At 45.6% G+C, this 19,534-nt stretch overlaps 1 protein-coding gene across 1 annotated transcript in view; it reads left to right on the forward strand.

Annotated features, from left to right (window-relative positions):
* Positions 1-19,534, forward strand: part of LOC119440668 (hemicentin-2-like) — a 216,503-nt gene that overhangs the window by 179,827 nt on the left and 17,142 nt on the right. The window contains exons 5-9 of the mRNA XM_049662188.1: positions 7,155-7,466; positions 10,942-11,232; positions 12,066-12,374; positions 16,843-17,142; positions 18,788-18,916. Of these exons, the coding sequence (XP_049518145.1) occupies positions 7,155-7,466; positions 10,942-11,232; positions 12,066-12,374; positions 16,843-17,142; positions 18,788-18,916 (1,341 nt within the window). The remainder of the gene's footprint in view (positions 1-7,154; positions 7,467-10,941; positions 11,233-12,065; positions 12,375-16,842; positions 17,143-18,787; positions 18,917-19,534) is intronic.

Raw genomic sequence — 19,534 nt, forward strand, 5'->3', positions numbered from 1 at the left:
CATGACTATGACTTCGATCATGAACCTTTAGCCTTTTCCTTCCCTTAGTACCCACGTCCGAACCCATTTCAGTGGTTTTAAGTGTTAATGTTTTCTCGCTGAGTCATTGTCATTGTTGCTGAGTCGTGCTCAAGACTATGACTTCTACCATCATCCTTTCTTTCACTTAGTACCCACGTCAGAACCTATATCAGTGGGTTTTGAGCGTTAATTTTTTCTCGCTGAGTCCTTGTCATTCTGGCTGAGTCATGCTGAGGACTATGACTTCTACTACAATCCTTTAGTGTTTCCTTCACTCGGTAGCCGTTAACCTCCCTGCGTTTTGCTTTTCTCTTTCCTCTTCCACTTGGTACCCACGTCTGATCCCATTATATTGTTTTTTGAGTGTTACTTTTTTTATTGAGTTGTCATTTTTGCTGAGTCGTGCTCACGACTATGACTTCTACCACCATCCTGTAGTGTTTCCTTCCCTTAGTACCCACGTCCGAACCCCTTTCAGTGGTTCTTGAGTGGTAATCTTTTTTCGCTGGGTGATTGTCATTTTAGGCGGCTGTTTCCTGATCTACATGACATGCGTGTAATGATAGGTCATGACATTATGATAAGTCATGACATTCATGTCATGACCTATCATTTATGTTCTTCATGCATTATTGTCATACTATGGCAATTTTGTTACCTACCAAGTTAACGAAACGGCCATGATAGCACCAAGACGTAGGCAGCTGTTTCATGACCTACATGACACACATGTCGTGATATTCATGTCATGACCTATCATTTATGTTCGTCATACACTCTTGTCATACTATGCCAATTTTGGTAAATTGGCATAGTATGACAAGAGTGTATGACCAATATAAATGATAGGTCATGACATGAATGGCAATTTTGGTAAATTGGCATAGTATGGCAAATTGGCATAACCTTCCTGCCACTGTGCCCAAGGGTTGAGGTCTCCAAAGATAGTAAATTTTGAGCATTTAAGTCTAATCTAAGAAGGCAGCCCAGTGTTTCTAGGGTTTTTTCCCTGGCGCGTTCCTTTTTTTCTTCCTGTACATATAGTCAACCGTCCATGTTTTTTTTTTATTTGATATTTGCGACGCTCGCGGCGCTCACGCCAAATCCACATTAGGGAGCTTGCATCTAGGCTCCCTAATCCGCATGGCACGTCCTCGCCGCCATCTTCATTGCACACAACGCTCGCGCGGCACTGTAGACTCTCAAGTGTCCTCGATAATTAGACCATGGCGAGTTCGCGCACATCATCACAGGGGCGTACCGATTTGAGGTCGTCGCCTCATTTGCGGCCGGCCTTTTCTGGCACACCTACCGCCGTCACACTCCTGGTTCTTGCCAGTTCTGCAGCCGAAGCAGCAGGTCACCAATAGCGCTCAGCTTTCAATTTGGACGCGAAGCCCATGCCTTTATAATGAGGGTCGGTGCGCCCCTGCCTCTAATGAATCCCGCGCTACCTTTCACCCGCCTGAGATTGCGGAAGGGTACGTAGCTCATATATGCAGCCTGCTGGCGAACGTCGCTTTACATGTTAGGTGTAGGTGAGGGGCAGGAATTACTGAAAGGGAGGAAAGATGCCTCAAGGGGGAGGGGGGGAAGCCACTTTGGGGAAACGGTTGGATGTAACACATGCTCCAATTCGAGCGAAGTCTCGGGTGTTGCCCCTTTTCCAGCTGCTGGCTGAGGATGGGAGAGAGAGAGAGAGATTAAGCAAGTAGGGCCTCTTCAGAGGCCCAGGACAAATCGCTTTGCAGCTAATTTAACCCGCTCTACGCAGAGGACGCGGGGAAGCGACTTATGTGATCATAGCGAGGAAAGCGGTGGGAATTATCAGAGCATGAGAAAGGTGGCGGGGCGCACTTTAGGTAGGAATTGCTGTTCAGGTAAGGCCTGCTCGGTGACAACCTTTGTAATAGCGTGGAACCACAAGCGATTTCGGAGCTATTTGTTATCGTAGATAGGAATGCGCTACAATTGGCACGTGTACTTTGACTGGTCCCTGATGTGCATAAGAACGGGCTCGTAGCGAGTTTCTTTATTTGTGGGTGTGTATGTGTGCGGAGAGAGGGGGTGGGGGGTGGGACGCATTGACGGCAATGGCATAAAAACAATGAGATGATGACGAGTGTATTACGACCACGGCGTAAAGCCTATTCTATCACTAAGAAAGTGTGATAACCATAGCCTGGTGACGATGGCTTGACGGCGACAGCATGACGACAGTCAGATGACGAATCGGGAGTGACGTAGATACAGTGTCCACGACGTCACCACGACGACGGTATGACGACAATGGTGTGACGACGACGGCATGACCATGATCGGATGACAAAGCTAAATTGACGACGACGCAATGGCCATGCAATAACCAGAACGGCATCATGACCACAAGCACATACCTACTGGCCCAAATTATTAGACAACTTCGGCCACTTGGTCGGTGTACAAGGCGCGACGATGACGGTATGACGGTTGTTAGATGACAAAGCTAGAAGCCACGCGGTCGCCGTAAGAGGACGGACGGACGGACGGACGGACGGACGGACGGACAGACAGACAGACAGACAGACACAGACAGACAGACAGACAGACAGACAGACAGACAGACATACATACATACATACATACATACATACATACATACATACATACATACATACATACATACATACGGACATACGGACATACGGACATACGGACAGACGGACAGACGGACAGACGGACATACAGAGAAAGAGACAGACATACAGACAGACAGACAGGCAGACAGACAGACAGACAGACATACATACATACATACATACATACATACATACATACATACATACATACATACATACAGACAGACAGACAGACAGACAGACAGACAGACAGACAGACATACATACATACATACATACATACATACATACATACATACATACATACATACATACAGATAGACGGACAGACGGACATACAGAGAAAGAGACAGACATACAGACAGACAGACAGACAGACATACAGAGAAAGAGACAGACATACAGACAGACAGACAGACAGGCAGACAGACAGACATACATACATACAGACAGACAGACAGACAAACAGACGGACGGATGGACGGACGGACGGATTTCGCAGTAATAATGGGAGTCAGACGGAGACTGAGACTTAAGCACATAGTCATGTTGGGGAGAAAAAAATAGAGGGAAAGAAAAAAGTTCCCCTGCATCTGTTACTCAATAAAACGGGCTTAATACAATATTGCTTAAACAAACTGGACCAGCACGCAAGAAATAATTTGATGCGTAAAAAGGTAATGAAGAAAATATTTTACCATAAAAACCTTAGAAAACAATTAAAAAGTTTATATACAATCAGCGTTAGCAAGACTACCGCTGGGGAGGGGAATGAGCGTACGAGCCGCTATATTTGTTCTGTGTACATCTCCACATACAACAAGATCACAAAGCACTTTTATCTAGACCGCAGAATATACAGTACACCGCACAATAAGCTCACCAGGTCTCAAGCCCTAACGTTCAGAATGCTTCAAACCAACACGTACCCCACGCAGAACAGACTACATCACTACGTGCCTGAGCTATACACATCATATTGCGAAAATTGCCTTAGCACACTAGACGTACATCACTTGCTCTGGACGTGTGGTCGGACCCACGCAAACAAGAATTAAGACTCCGCCAGGCTACAAGAAGCCCTACGCAGCACGGACCTGGTGGAGCAGCTCTTGGCCGTTCAGCGAGCCCACGATGCGGCCAGGCAGGATTTGCGTGGCGCCCTGTTTCACGTGAAGAACTTCGCGATTTGTCCTGCTATCAGGTTGCTGGTGAAGAGCGCAGTATACTGAAAATAAGCCAGGCCCTGTGAGACCAGCGATGCTCTACAGTTGGGTGGAATTGAGCCTAATAGCGCTTCTGAAAATCACGAATAAACATATTTACGCTCAGGGACATATATGTCATTCCCGCTTTCGGTTTTATTTAGTTGGCTTTTTGAAGCCCCCGAAGACTGGCTTATGGGCAAATTCGTGTTCATGCTGGGACCTAAAAAGTGGAGTAATATTGGCCAAGCATCTTTTAAGCGAAAGCGCTGCAGATGTGGATATCCGTAGGGTAGCGTGGTCGTGGACGGGCTGGCTGAAGTGGATAAAAACCACACACAAAAAACTTGCCCTTATCAAAGCCATCGCGAAAAATGCGCAGCAAAGTTTATGTAATGTGATGGAATAAAAGAGAACTGCATGGCCCATTCTTACGCTTTTTTTTTCGTATAACTGGATGCATTGACCAAGAATTCCGCATCTAGCTGGGGGCAATTTCTATGTCTCTCTGCTCCCCAGCGTTTTCGGTAATGGAGGATTTGGTTCACCAAGGATCGCTGCGAAGGGAAAACACCAAAAATAAAAACGGGGAAGGACGTTTTCGAGAGGTCGCTTTGGAAATCGATCGCCACCCCTTTTTCTCACGGATCACAGGAGTTCGCTTCTCCGAATGGGGTCTTGGGAAGAAATTCAGTTCTAATGCCGTCGGGTTGCAATTAGATTTTGTACTGCTTCTAGAAATACAGCCGCGGCTTTTTTGTGGCAAGAAAATGGCAAACAAGGCGACTACAGAAATTGTCTCAGCGCACGCTTTTGGGTAACGTTGTTTATGGAGACGGATATACCACAGGTGCGAGAAGACGAATTCTGCTGCCCACCGGAGGGTAAACACAACTTCCTTTGCATTCCAGGCAGGTCCGACTGATGATCACGACTTCGTATAAGAGATGACGAAGTTGAAAGGGAGGCCGACATGCCGTTGCTGATCGCAAACTTGTTCGGACAACTCAGCAACTCGTTCGTCTCCGCAGCTATCGAATGCGAAACCTTCTACGTTGGCTTCAGAGAAAGCACCGTTTCTGTACGAACGCACTCCGCGCGACTTATCTGATTTCAGTCATCATTTCTCTATTTTTATTATTATTGCCACGCTTCTGGCTATGACCTGGTTCGCGGAACTTGGCCGTCGCGTGCGATGTCCCAAGATCGAAGTGTGCGTTCCTCCGACGCATGCTAAAAACGTCACAGTAGTATTTGCACCCTTTTTCAAATAATCATTGGGTCTTTCTCCGTTCCTTTTCTCTCTCTCTCTTTTGCCATATAATTGTGCGATGCCTTGCGACAGTGCGCATATCCCTCCTTGTATGCTTGTGTGTAGGCTTCAGCGCAAGGCAAGTGGATAGACGAGCAAGAGCTGCCTATCATGATATAGAAAATGTATGCCATAGAGACTTCCAAGGAAAACAAAATGCAGCAGCTCCAACGAGTTGGAATCTTTATACAGCGGAGCTTTGTGTGAGTGCCTAAAGAGTAGAAACACGAGTTTGTGATTATTGAATGTCCGCGCAAAGTGACACGGAAGACTTTATTCAGGCATTGTGGAGAGGCTAATGCAATGCGCGAAGGCGAGCGCGATCTGGTAGTGGTGTAAGGAACCCGGCGGCGATGTTGCGCACGTCCTCCGCTGTGACTGGTTGACTTATTCGGCTAGAGAACAGCCACGCAACACCCACGGTCACAAAAACCCGGCGAGGTTCGCGAAGCTGCTCTTTTAAAACATTGCTGCGTAAGATGAGAGCACGTGCTGAAACTAGTCGCTAGATCGCGCAAACGTTGCGTTTGTCTGGTACATTTTGTGCGTCATTTGTCACAGAATGCGAAGTGAACCTTATAACAATACAGAAGGGGCAAGAAAGCAGGTATAGACGCAGAATATCGGAGGTGACGGAAGAACGGAGGTAAAAAAAAATTATAAGACGAGTGGCACTTCGCGGGTGGACGCAAAATGGAGCAGTGTACAGGGAGGGGAGGAGACGCTGGGAGAGTTCATGAGAAGACATCGCGGCGCTATTACTTTACGCGTCCTCAGAAAGAGATGACGCGTTTCTTTCTCCGCGTGCCAAAGATATCTCGCCGCCACTGCCGCCACCACCAAGTAGCGGTGGACTTAATACCTGAATGGCGCGTCGTAAAAGCGGTCGTTTCGAGGAGTTTTCTTGGGGTGGCCGTCAGCGCTTCTGCACACCACATCGCGGATGCTCTCCTGCTGGGGGCGCAACAACGTGCTCGACGAGAGAGATGACGCTGCTTAACAATATGACGACGCTTTTTGGGAGCTACAGGCAGGCGCCTTTTTCTAGACACGTAGGTGGGATGGGATGCTTTCGTATTGCACACATAGTAAGTACGCTCACTACAGGCGCATAAGACATCGAGCGGCAGCCTGAACTTCTAGACGGACTTTTTATGACTGGCATATAGAAATGCTGTTCACAGTGAACAGACGCGCCTTAGCTCGAGTCTTATGCCCTAGCGTCTGCGTGTGCTTTCACTGACATCACGAGCGTCGTATGGTGCAAAAGCAGTGACACCAGAGTGAAGGCCTTTCTTTCTATGCAGCAATTGTTCGTTATATCGAAACCTCGAGCAGAATCTTTTCTTTTTTCTTCTGATGTGTTTCGCGTGTTGTTTCACGAAGGCATGGCGTGAAACTATAATTGAAAGTGTCTCGTTTGTGTTACAGTATCGTTTTACACGCTTGCCGTCACTTTTATTGTGTAGTTTGAAATCTGACAAAGAGTTGCAATAATGATTGTGAGGAGTAACGTCCCGAAACTGCACAGTGGGTTATGGGGAACGCCGTAGTTGGAGGCTGTGGATTACTTTTTACCACCTGGCACGCTTTAACGTGCACCCAATGCACGCTACACGAGCACAAGTATTTTTGCATTCCACTCCCATCGCAATGCGCCCACCGTTTCCGCTATTGAACTTGTAACCTCTTGCTCACCAGGGCAACGCCAAAGTTACTGAGCTATTGGGAAGGGCTCGGGAAGGGCTGCCGTGAATCATAGCAGCTGGGCCAACTAGGAGGTGGTATTATTTGTGAATGTACTATCCCATCTTTATCTTTTGTTGTTTTAAATGCGCCAGCTCGAGTTGCCTATCCATACACCTTCGAGGAATCTAGAAAGTGTCCAGGCCTGGGACACATTCAAACTTTTTTCCAGTAGATTTTTGTTCTTAGGCACGTTTACCTTCGTTGTCACTGTAAAGCTAATAAATTTTCATATTCAACTTCGCGATGCAGTGAAGCCAATCTCGGTTGAGATCAAGGGACCCCGTGGACCGCTGTCGGCGGAACTGCCGGCACAGGTCATCTGTCAGGTGAACGGCTCGCGCCCAGAGGCACTGGTTCGCTGGTTTCTGGGACCATACCAGCTGAACGACACCGAGACGCACGTCATCTCGCCTAACACCACGCTGGGGGTGCTGAACTTTGTGCCGGGAGACCGCGACCATGGTGCACGGCTGCGCTGTCTCGCCTCAAATTCGGCGATAGATGGAGCGCAGGGAAGCACAACAGCACATCTGGAGGACTCCTGGATACTCGACGTCCACTGTAAGGCCACACACACCCAGAGTCGTTTGGAGGAGCACTTGTTGTTGCTGCGACTAGCAGTAGTGGGGATCCAATATTTGCAGCCTAAGCCTAACATGAAGTCTAAAATAAGCACGTCTGCGGCATTTAAGCTTGTTTGTTTTTTGTTACCCGTATTTCTCAGCCAATACAATTGAGAACCGAGAGTCCCAATGGTGACTAAGTCTGCAAATGTGGGGGAGAGAAGGAACGAGGTGGTCACGAAAGTATTGGCTTTTGCAGTGGTATGCAAGGAACTAAGAAAGCTTTGCCTATGTGGTATTTTATTCGCCTGTAAAAAAAAGGGCAAGGAACGTTTTATATTTTTTTAATCGATACAGACGAGAGAAAACGATATGGGCGCCTCAAAAAGTAAAATAAAACAGTGTTGATTGTGCCAGATCCAATGATCACAAAATAAGCTAACAATCCGTCTGGACACTGCCAAATAAATTAGGTATGAAGACAAAGGTGGAGTTTAGGATGCCGAGATTGTGCATTGCTTTAGAAAGCCATCAATTATGTTACAGAGTACGTCAATGCGCGTCTTAGAATCCAAAGTGCCTTAGCGCGTCATCACTTACGCATGTTGTTTTCTATAATCGAAATTGTTTGTCTAACAAGGAATATGACAACCAGCTGCACCCTGTACTTTCTTCCCACCTAAGCACTCGAGCATGCTCTCTTACAGAAAGTGGAAACACGCAAGCATTTAACAAACAACCCACATAAGTAGAGGGAGTTGAGAGAAACTAAAAGTTCCCCTTGTTATCCGCCTACGCATTTTCTCGTGCAATATCAAAAGCGCTTATGTGAACAAAACTCTAAGCTTGAAACTGTTCGGAGATGCGGGTGCTTACGAGAACCTTAGGAGTAACGCGCGCTTCATCAAAACATTCGCAAGGAAGCGTACACACAGAACGAGTCACACCAAAATATATCTCATACGGTGGGCAATATGTTGCGCGTGCATGCTATGCATGGAAGGGTAGCGCGGCTTGCCCCAGGTATTATTTTTTTTTCATCTGGAAAGCTTTTCAACCTGTTCTCACATGCTCAAATCTGGAAATACTGGAAACAGGCACAGTCAAGCAGAACGTAGGTGATGGGCATATCAAAAAACTCCATGAAGACTCGTCATTTCGGCTATTTAAACACTATAACAACCATAAGCTCTGTTCTAGCTCGAAATCTAGAATAGCCACGAGAACCGGCTCGCAGCGTAGAGCCCCAGTAAGCACCCAACCACTGAAAAGTACATGGGCATGCGTAGAGAGCTTTCGTGAAATGCGCTTTAATTGACAAACCACTTGTTGTACAATTACAGAATGAACACTGCAGCATTGTTGATTCAGAAACCGAATACGTTAAAGCATTTTCTCTCTTGCTATCCTGTTAAATTCTGCATTTGAATAAATCATAAGCTAGACCGTTTTCTAGGCATCTTGCGACTTGAAGATAACCTGGGGCGAGATTGCACAAGCATCTCGCTTTCCGACCGTTCGCTTGCGCTCTCGTGATTCACCGGCGCTGCGCTTTCGTCACCAGTCGTCTGCTCGTCGAGACGATTGCGCCAATTGAACGCCTCCCACTCGCTGACGTAGGAGGCAAAGCGAACGTCGGAAAGTGAGATACTTGCATGATCTCGCTCCTGGGAAACGCAAGAGACCTTTATAAGTACGAGGTTTGCAGGAGTATTGCGTGAAGGATCAACCAAAGATCGTTTTACACAAAAAAAGGTAATAACAGCTCCGTAAATGTACATAGAGCTGATGCCTGCAATATTAGCAGAAAGTACACAGCTGGCATTTTCTGTTTTCAGGACACCTCGAGCTCACTAGGAGTTATAACCTGAACAGTCCAAATTTTTCACCTTTCAGAAGTGTTTTGCATGAACTCAAACTTCTTGTTTTCACCATGTAAATACTAGGCGCACACTGTATGCGCACGGGAGGTAGCAGGAATATTTCAAATCAAGTTTGTAATAATCATAATAATTAAAAGTTCGACTGGTAGAGTGCTTAACCTCGGGGACCCCGGCACGAGAAACCATTCAGTCACTCTTTATTATTATGTTACCTTTAAATACATATATTTTCCTGCAACACTGTGATCATTCTTTATTATCTGTCTGATTAATGTCTCAGGCATCATGGAACACAGTAATCGGTGCAGTTTGCAATAGCGTTGCGGCCTGCACCTACAGATTAGCGTTAATGTATTGGCTACGAAGTTATGAGCTATATTGCAGTGTTATGCCAAAACTATTTTAAGGACTTGAATGATTCCATAATGCATAATTATGCCTAGGCGGCGCACAAATTACTAAAAAGTAGTAACAGCATCACGATTATGGAGCCGTCATATTTTCTAGTGCTACGTTTATTGATACCCGCTAAAGCGGCTATGTGAAGTAGAACCTCTGATTTACAATGCAGCTAATCTTCGGTCAGTGGAACGTTATCGTGGAGTCGTGGTGGCGCACCCATGCCACAATCGTGGTCTTCGTTCGAACCCAGCTATGAGTGCTTTTAAAGCGAAATTTTTGTTTCCTCTTGCCCGGTCTTTGGCGTTCGTCATCGCATCCACGTCGGACATATTTGTCGATACATACACAAACATCTTGGTCCACTGTGTACTTGCCCAAATAGACAACTTGCTGCTGGCTGCAGCCTGGTTTAGTAGACAACTTTGTTGACTGGGTATGGGGTGCAACTGGGTGCGTGGCCGAACAAACCACCTCGTCACTGGGTAGGTGCTGCTCAGTATGTGCGACGGGGTTCATGGATATCCTTGGAGAATCCCTCAGAATGAATCTGCCGCTGGTACGCAAGGAATATAAAGCTACAAATCTATTTAGATGTCTGTATCTGTGAATACATCTCTCATCGACAGTCTTTCCCTGACGAGCATCACGCATGCCTTCATGCTCATGATGCAATCAGCTAACAGCTGCATATGGTGAGGCTTTGCTCGGGTCATTCACTACTACTGCCACTTCGCTAACTCAAACGAGCTTCGCGTCATTTAGATTACAACACTGCGGTGGATCTGCGTTTTTTTCCCCCAAATATTGTACGTAGCCGAGGTGCTTCAGCACGGCGGCCGCATTTCGACGGAGGCGAAATGCGAAAACACCCCCGTACTCGCATTTAGGTGCACGGTAAGGAACCCCAGGTTTTAAAACAAAAACGAAATTTAATTATTTTAGGTGATTCAGCGTGACATTACGTGGTATTACAGTGACAGCTGGTTTACGTGTTCATAAGCGCGTATTGCAATAAACAGAAAAGAGAAGCTGCCAGTCTGCCTATCGAGTCTTGCCCCTTTGTCACCGTTCTTAGACAGGTCATATATTCGTTGACAGTACATCTGCGCTCCTCAACTAATTGCACTCATTTTGCAAGAGCGCATCATTGTGGTTAACTGATTGTTAAATTTGCGTGTCGGCGCGCAGACAAACCGGTGGTGCAGCTGCGGCTAGGCAGCGGCCTCAGCCCGTCCAACATCCACGAGGGCATCGACATCTACTTCGAGTGCAGTGTGCGCTCCAACCCACCGGTGAGCGAGGTCTCGTGGACTTTCGATGGTCGCGACCTCCACACGGACGGTGCCCGAGGCATCATCGTCAGCAACCAGTCACTCGCGCTGCGCTCTGTCAACCGTACCAACAGTGGGTTCTACGCCTGCCACGCTGCCAACTCGGAAGGTGAAGCCGAGAGCAACCGTCTGCGGCTCAGGGTTCTACGTGAGTTTTGATGTTCACTATCATGCCACTCTTGATGAAGTCCGCGTTCGCCAATTCACACGGTGTTTAGCAGCTCTTTATACGTAGGGTATTTAGTTACGATGGGATAGTTGTTATGTGAGAACAAGTAAACTTTAGATGCGAAAATAAAGGAAACGATACATTTTCTTTTAACAGTCAAATAGAATAAAGGAAACAGTTCTCTTCAAAACTGACATGTACCAGTAGAAGTGCAGTTTGTAAGAATTTGTTGATGTCACCGCTTAAATTTGTATCTTTTGAGATAATGTTAGTGAACGCAGACAATATAACATTTATTGGGAGCGGAAAGCGTATGGATTTCTCAATAAAAAGCTGCCATATTTAAAACGACCATCGTTCGTTCCCCACCATGAGTCATTTGACTTGCTTATATGCGGATCAACACTTCGTAGTAACAAAATTTTGCTCATTTAGGTTTTATTTATGACGTTCAGAGACGAAAAAAAAACTTCGGCTAGGCTAGCAACTTCATCCTCTAGTCAAGGAAAGCGACACGCACGCACGCGCTCTGCTTAGCGGGCTGTTTCTCCTGTGAAGCGTGCATTGCCACACATAAACTGTTGCTGCAACAAAGCCACCTTTCCAGTCAAATTACTCCGTGACTAATGAAATACAGCAAATTTAAATGATTCTTCATGTTTTCCCCACTCACCCCGACAGTTAACACACGACTGCTTGCCGCTGAGGGACCACTTAAGTGGCGTTTTTTTTTTCTTCTTTTTTTAACGCTATTCTTGCGCCACTTTGGCGCTTATTGTTCCCCACGGGGTTGTTGTGCGACGTACTTGCAGATTCACCAGTGTGCCAGTCGGGCCACCGGCAGCACTCGCACTCAGTAGCGAAGCACGAGACGGTAGAGGTGGAATGCGATGTGGAGGCGGACCCGAGCAACGTGACCTTCTCGTGGACCTTCCACCAGGCGCACCGCACCGCTGCGCTGTCTCCGAACGCCAGCTTCTCGACGCCGCCGGGGGCCCCGCTGCGATCGGTGCTGCGCTACACACCACGTTCAGACACCGACTACGGCACGCTCTACTGTCGCGCACGCAACGCCGTCGGCGACAGCCTCGAGCCTTGCATATTCCAGATACACCCCGTCGGTGAGTTTCCCTTCTTGCACTCATGAGCGGTATTCTTGAGTGAGGTCAGCTGCCTTGTCAAAACCTGGAGAGCGCATACGGCAGGCACTCTCTAGCCATGAAGGGTGGCTTACCGACATGCTTAAAAATGTAATTAATTAATAATTTGTACAGGTACTAAAATATACGGCTTAAACTTGGAGAATAACGAGGAAGTTCGAGAAAAGCAATGAACTGGGGAAGTGGCTTTTCGTTCATCTCGTAATGTGCTGCATACAACTGAGTAAAACTATAATAGAACACTAGGGCGCCCCTGACAAAGACCTCAGTCATCCGTGTCTGGTGTGTCCTATGGTGTTAATGATTTTACGCGGTTGTTATCAGTGCATTACAAGGTGAAAATTAGAAGAAGCTGAGAAACAAGCAGTCAACAATGAAGCAAAATATGACATGCGTAACTCAAAAAGACAAGAAGACGGTTCTACGGATTAGAGAATAAACGCGTATAGCTGATATTCCAGTTGAGATTAAGAACAAGAAGTGAAGTTGAGCTGGCCATGTAATGCGTAGAGAAGAAAACGGGTGATATTATAGAGTGACAGCATGGGTGTCAAAGGAAGAGATAGTCGAGGACGACAGAAGATTCACTGGTGTGGTGGGATAAAAACATTTAAAGGGATGGTCAGTTGACGAAAGACGTGGAAAATTGGAGGTCTATTCGTGATGGAGGAATTCGACCTGCCAGGGACATGACTGGTTCATGGTGTTGATGATTACTCAAAAGTGTAGGAATCATCCTTTTCTGTTGGGAATAGTTTCCATGCATCAGCATGAATAGAAAATAGAAAACACATAGCTTCCTTTGAAGTCGGGGTTTTATAGCTTACATCACTCTGAAACCCAGACAAGGTTACTGTGGCGAATTACAAATGAAATTTGGTTTATTTTTATTTCGAAAAGAATTTATTGTGATTCAGTTTTTTTATTACCGGAGAACACACGTTACATTAACATAATTCGCAGCGTGTAGGAACAAAGTTAGCATAATTCACGAATCCTACATCCCTTTAGAGGTTATGCGCGGTGTCCGTATAAATATCCAGAGAAGTCAGTAGCGCTCCGCTTGCTGTTTTCCCAAAATGTCTAGCACGTGCAAATTGGCGCAAAAGTAAGTGGTACACTAATGTATTTGGAAACTCAATTCGGTGAAGTATATTTCGAAACTGGTGCTTCTTCAAGGATTTCTACTGGGTGGACCAGACGTCAGTACTGCTTCAGTTTAATACAGGAACAGTGAAATTGCGTGGGTACCACTGCTTTTGAAACGAACCACACAAGATGGCTGCCCTCACGCGGGCTGCACCATTGAAGCTACACGATAGCCCTGTCCTTGAAGTAGGGAAGGAGAGGAGAAGTGAACGTTTTAGACGCACTCTTTCAATACAAATGGCATGCATCTTTACTAGTTTTTTTTTTAATTCTAAATGTTCACGTCTACAGTATTGGTTCATTTTCACATATCATCGAGAACTTTTGAATTCAAATTAACGTGACCTCCACTCCTGTTTACCAGAGCGCCGAGTATGCGAAAAAATTCCGAGGCTTAAGCCACCATCTCGAGTTGGATTAGCTTTTCATTTCTTCTTCGCAATGGCAGCGATATGTCGCTAGGAACAAGAAGATAAATGCGCTACTACATGAAAAATATTTGACGCTTGTGCAACCTATTAATAACGTAAGATGCATTTAAGATTTCTTCACCTTCGCACTACTTCTAGTATACTTAAAATAGATCACCAACAAATAAAACAGCATTGCCCAAGCTCCTTTGTTTTCCCTAATAATGAGCAAAGAAAAAGCGCGTCAGGTAACTATACCTCGCACTCCTTACGTTGCAATTCTGACATAGGCAGCTTCAACGGAGACAAAATTATAATGCTGCGAAGCGGCACTTCGGCGTTTACAGAAAAACAAAGCACAGCAGCACAAGGTGCAGCAGCAATAGAAGAAAGTAATTAACGACGCTTACAGAGCGTGTGTACTCACAAAGGCGAGAAAATAGAAATAACAGGAGTCAAAAGAAACGCGGTGGCACGGCGCTATGGAAAACACTTTCTGATCACGTTGCCAACAGCTCCTCTATCTCCCACCACTCTCTCCTTCACTATTCTGAAGCTGGCAAGGCGAAGAAATGGGAGACCGGAAATGCTTCCATGTTCAGCGGTGCTGTTCGTTCCGAGATGCCAGGGATCGAACACGCAACCCTTAAAGTGGTGCGGATGGAGGCTTTAGTGCTTTTACGACCTCTCTCATTCTTACCCAGGCTTGCAGGTGGTCCCCGAAGGGACCTCTTTTTTACCTCTTCGCTCGCAACCACGCAGCAGCCGAGATGCCGGGTTTTCTTTACGACCAACTGATCGAACAGTGCTCAAGTGTTTCACCCAGTAGCGACCACGTGCCAGTGTCTCCTCGTAAGCTCAGACCGAAACAAGATCAGGCACGCACGAATAAGGTGAAAAAAAAAAGGAATAGCGGGGGAGGAGACGTTAGACACAGTAGCCTTGACGTCGATGAAGATGGTTATTTGATGGTCCGGGTAATTCACGTTGCAAAGAGGACAGGCATTAAAAAATGCGCAGAAGGAAAGAAGTGAAGTAGGTGACTCTGTTCTTGCTGAAAAGAAATTGGTGAATGTGCAGTCCCTGACATCTCATCCTGAATGTACCTATATAGTGCCAGGTTACTCAGTTTTGCCATTAAGTGTCGTGTAATATAGGAGCATTATACAACAGGAGCAAAATATGACTATTGGCCGTGTATAATTTATTTATTTATTTTGGCAGAGAGTATATTTTTTAGGGTTCCAAATTATAACATACGTGTACGCAGTGGTATGCAATACAAAACAACACATTTCTCTACCAGAGAATATGAGGCCAAAAGGCGCCTCTGATTTCTGACTATGCTTCACAACAAAACAGAACACACAGCGATACGGACAGTCTGCAGTGCAATCTGAAACATTCAGTGTATTACATGTATTGCCAGCATAATGCACGAGCAAAAACCGGATACAAGAAATAGCCAGCAGTCGACGTCTACATAAAATACGACCAACTGGCAATCAAGTTGAGTTCGATGAAAGTGTTGGAAGAAAACGTAGTACAGTAAAGGAGAAATGCAAACGGACACATCATGAATTTGAAAAGCACCGCATTAAGTTATTTAACCCCTTTTCAGTAGTTTAACCCTGTTTAATTGTATGGACTTAAAAGTTATTGCGCAATAATAAGCTTTCGATTGCCCTTCCAAGCGCAACATCAATTACGCAGTACCTAAATCACCAGGTATTTAAAATGAGAAGGAGATTCAATACGTTTCATTAGAGCCTGCAGTCTCGTAGTTGGAATTACAAACAGTTTACTTGGCGTTCATTTATAAGCGTGAGAATTTGTCCCAGCAACGATGCCGCGTCGCAGTTGCCATATCTTTTATTTCAAACATAATTAGGTAGGTAGAGTATGTCTGAAATGAAAAATGCATGTGACAGACGAGGTCTCTTTCTTTTACGTGAATAATACACCTCGATAATACACGAATGGCTTCGTTTAACTTCATAACCGTAAGTGACCGTATTGTATGCGTCCGGAAAGCAGGACAAGGTCTAAAAATATTCAAGAATAAATATTTCACCGAAAGACCAACATTTAGAAATCTGCGCGATCGTAAAGATTGGCTGTTCGAATGCACGGCCGCTTCCGTTGGGAAATTTGTCAGAGCCAACGAGTAAGAAATTCCAAAAAAAGATTTCGGCCGATGGAGAGGGCTGCTGCACGAATGATCAGATTATGTCAAAAGAATACATCCAGCAAGCCCTTGAGGCCTATTCCCTATGCCAAATTGGATGCAACGTACAAGTAAGAAGAAAAGTTCTGAGTTTATACGCACAACTAGATCGGATGCCTTGTGTGGAATGGTGATTATCAGAATAAATGTTCCACGTTCGGTTCTCAGGAACATTGGTCAGAGAAGAAACAGTAATGCCGTTTAGATGTTCTAAATCCCCACTATCAATATTAGAGGTGTCATAATCGCTGTGACGATAATGATAGTTGTCATAAAGTAAGTACGTGCAATCTCAAGAAATAAAAGCTTTTCAGCATTGTGCCCCGATTTCTTCTCTCCCGAGCAAACCACATCCAAACCATACCCGTCAATAATACAGAGCGTTGACTGAGGTGTTGCTGCCGGCTGCATATTTCGCTTCGCTTGATATCCCTTTTCGCTTTTGCGAAGAAGGCCCTCGTAAGCATAATGACTGCGTGATTTAGAAGTTTCAAAACTTACGCTCGAGGTGCTTAGGGTTTAAATCAAGGCGTGTTATAGAACACCCATTTATTTTTCTTGACAAGTTTTCATAGAAGTTTTAATGGTAAAACGCAATGAATTTTTGTTTTTACTAACGAAGCAACGTTCATCTTCCCTCTAGGTCCTCCAGTGACGCCGTACAACTGCAGCGTAGAGGAAGTGACGTCAGAAGGCGTGCATGTTGTGTGCCAGCGCAGCGGGGAGCGACAGCAGCAGACATTTTTGTTAGAGCTTCAGGATGGCCAGAGCACACCCATCGTGACAAACTTCACGTCCGGCCAGCCGAGTTTCCGCGTTCACTCACTGAGGCCTGCGACGCGGTACCAGATGGTGCTGTACGGTATCAACGCCAACGGCCGCAGCGAGCCCGTCCATTTGACTGTGTTCACGCTGCCAGTTGGCAGGGGACTGGTCAGCAAAGGTGAGGACCATAATTGTGCATTGCTCAATCAAGAACGCGTTTCTAAGAACTACTAAACGAACACGCAAGTTGTCATGCCACTAAGAGATGTGAGAAATTGCATGACTCGTGTAGTTCCCCGCAAATTATGTGTGCAGGCGCCATGTTCGAAACAATAGTTTTTTTTAAATTGAATATTAACGAATGGCCCGCTTGCAGGATATTTTTGCGACAACTGTCAGCACTATTGCTCGTTCTTTTCCTTCGCTCTTCCATGAACTGTATAAATTCTACTGCTGTTTATTTTTTTCCTTTTTGTCATTGGCCAACAAGCTATTGCAACCAGACATAGTGCTCGACCAAGATAAGCCATCATTTGCCAGCTGTTCGAGCACATTCTACAATGTAACTACAGGCGATGTGTGTGATCTCCGCACAGAAAAAATACGTGACATGAAGGACTACATGACTCAGGTTTCAACGGTTTGAAAGGTGAGAATAAATTGTAACCGCGAAGAGACGATGAAAAAAAGAAAAAGGCAGACTCAATGGTTATTATCGCAATGAACGTGAACAGCTATGGTCTCACGCTGCTTTTATATTATCCTTTCATTTACTCTGTGGCAACAGATATGTAAAGGAAATTGTTATTACTTCATCAGTAAAGCATTAGTTAGCAGCCCAGATAGACAGTGCGCTAATCACCATCTTTTGTTCCGAGACGAGACCATAAAATAAAATCACAATGTAAATAAAGCAAATCTTCATCTGTCCAGGCTCGTGCAATCGCAAGCTTTCTGTCAAGACTGCAGAATTTGTAAAATAAAAATTGACGACAGAAACAATGATTTAATTATCCTATGTGATGCGAAGCATTCATTAAATGCATACACGACGCAAATGCGCTTTTAGCGCATTTGCGTCGTGTAAGCGTAAGCTTTTTATTTCTTAAGTGCTATGCTTAAGCGCCATTTCTTCTGTCTTTTTCTTATTCAGCTGCATGGATGCTACCCATCATAGATACTAGCGGCCTACACGTACTGAAGTACGAGATGTACTTGTAATACGCTGGATCGAACCCTCTGGTGAACATGTGGTCGATGACATGCCGTGCCGCTTAATGGGCCCTCAATACCTGGGGCTCAGGGTGACGCTTAACATTCAATGTAACTGTCGGGGGAACCACTAGTTGGCCGGCTTCGTGATTTCCACGTTGTAATCCCCCGGAAGGGTCTTGGGAAGTTTAATATTTCTCAGGGAGTGCGATTCCGATGCCTGTAGCCGCCTAGAACGGCCAAGAACGAGGAAGTCGTGGGTACGTCCGCTTCTCTCTGCAGCTTGCGCGTGTATGAGCTTTACTAACCCAGAGTCACGTCATCTTTTGTTCTGGCCCGCGTCTCCCTAGCGGCGAGTGGAGCAAGGCGAGCGCCCACGTGAAAGTTGCAACATCTCCAGGAGAGGCCCACATTTTTCAGAGAGATAATAGCCACATCCTTAAGTGTGACCTTGCTCTTACCTTGACTCCGACTAGGTGATAAATGCTGCGTATTTAAAATTAAGAGCACATTTTGTCAGCGCTTTTTCGCCATACAAGCGACCTAACTCAGGATGGTATTGCCTTTGAAACTCGGCCCTCACTAACCCGTCTTTCTCACCTTGTACGCAGCAGACACAGAGTGGTCTCTAGGATCTACCACGCTGTGGGCAGCCACGTTGAGTGCCGTGGCCGCCTTTCTCATCGTATTCATCGCACTTACGCTGGGCAAGTTCAGGCGGAAGATACTCTTCAACCGAGGTGAGGTTCAGCTGCTCTAGGCATAAACCCTACGCGATCTCATCTCGATTAACCGGTTTTGAGCAGACACTTGTTTCCATGCTGTGATTTGAATATTCAAATCTGCACGTTTAGGCGCTGATCTCAGCCGCCCTTCCAGTTTAGACAAGAGGTGACATTACAGCGAAACATGAGAACTCTTTCATGTGTCCACAGCCTCGCGTTTTTTAGTGTTTCATTCGCTAAACATCCAAGCTGCCATCACTGGTTAATGGAACTTCGACTTAGGCAGCGCGAAATAACATAGACGGAGTGAAAGAAAATACAGACGCAGAGCAGACTATTAACTTAGGAGTTAATAAAAAAAAAGCAGACGTATATATAGACGCACTGCAAAGAACACGTAGTCCCAAGAAAAAGTTAGAAAAACCTTCTTAGTTCCTACGTCACTTAGTGCTGAGTATCCAGGTAACTTAACTAAGCGTCATGCAGCGTAATGAATGGCCTCGCGACACATGTTTCACCTCGCTGTGTCTGTGTTTTCTTTCCATTCATGTGTGTTATTTCACGCTGCATAAGTTAAGGATGCATTACCAACTCATCCGGCAAACCACACTTCTAAATAATGGAAACGTAAAA

Source organism: Dermacentor silvarum, chromosome 2, assembly GCF_013339745.2.
Source record: "Dermacentor silvarum isolate Dsil-2018 chromosome 2, BIME_Dsil_1.4, whole genome shotgun sequence".
NCBI lineage: Eukaryota > Metazoa > Arthropoda > Arachnida > Ixodida > Ixodidae > Dermacentor > Dermacentor silvarum.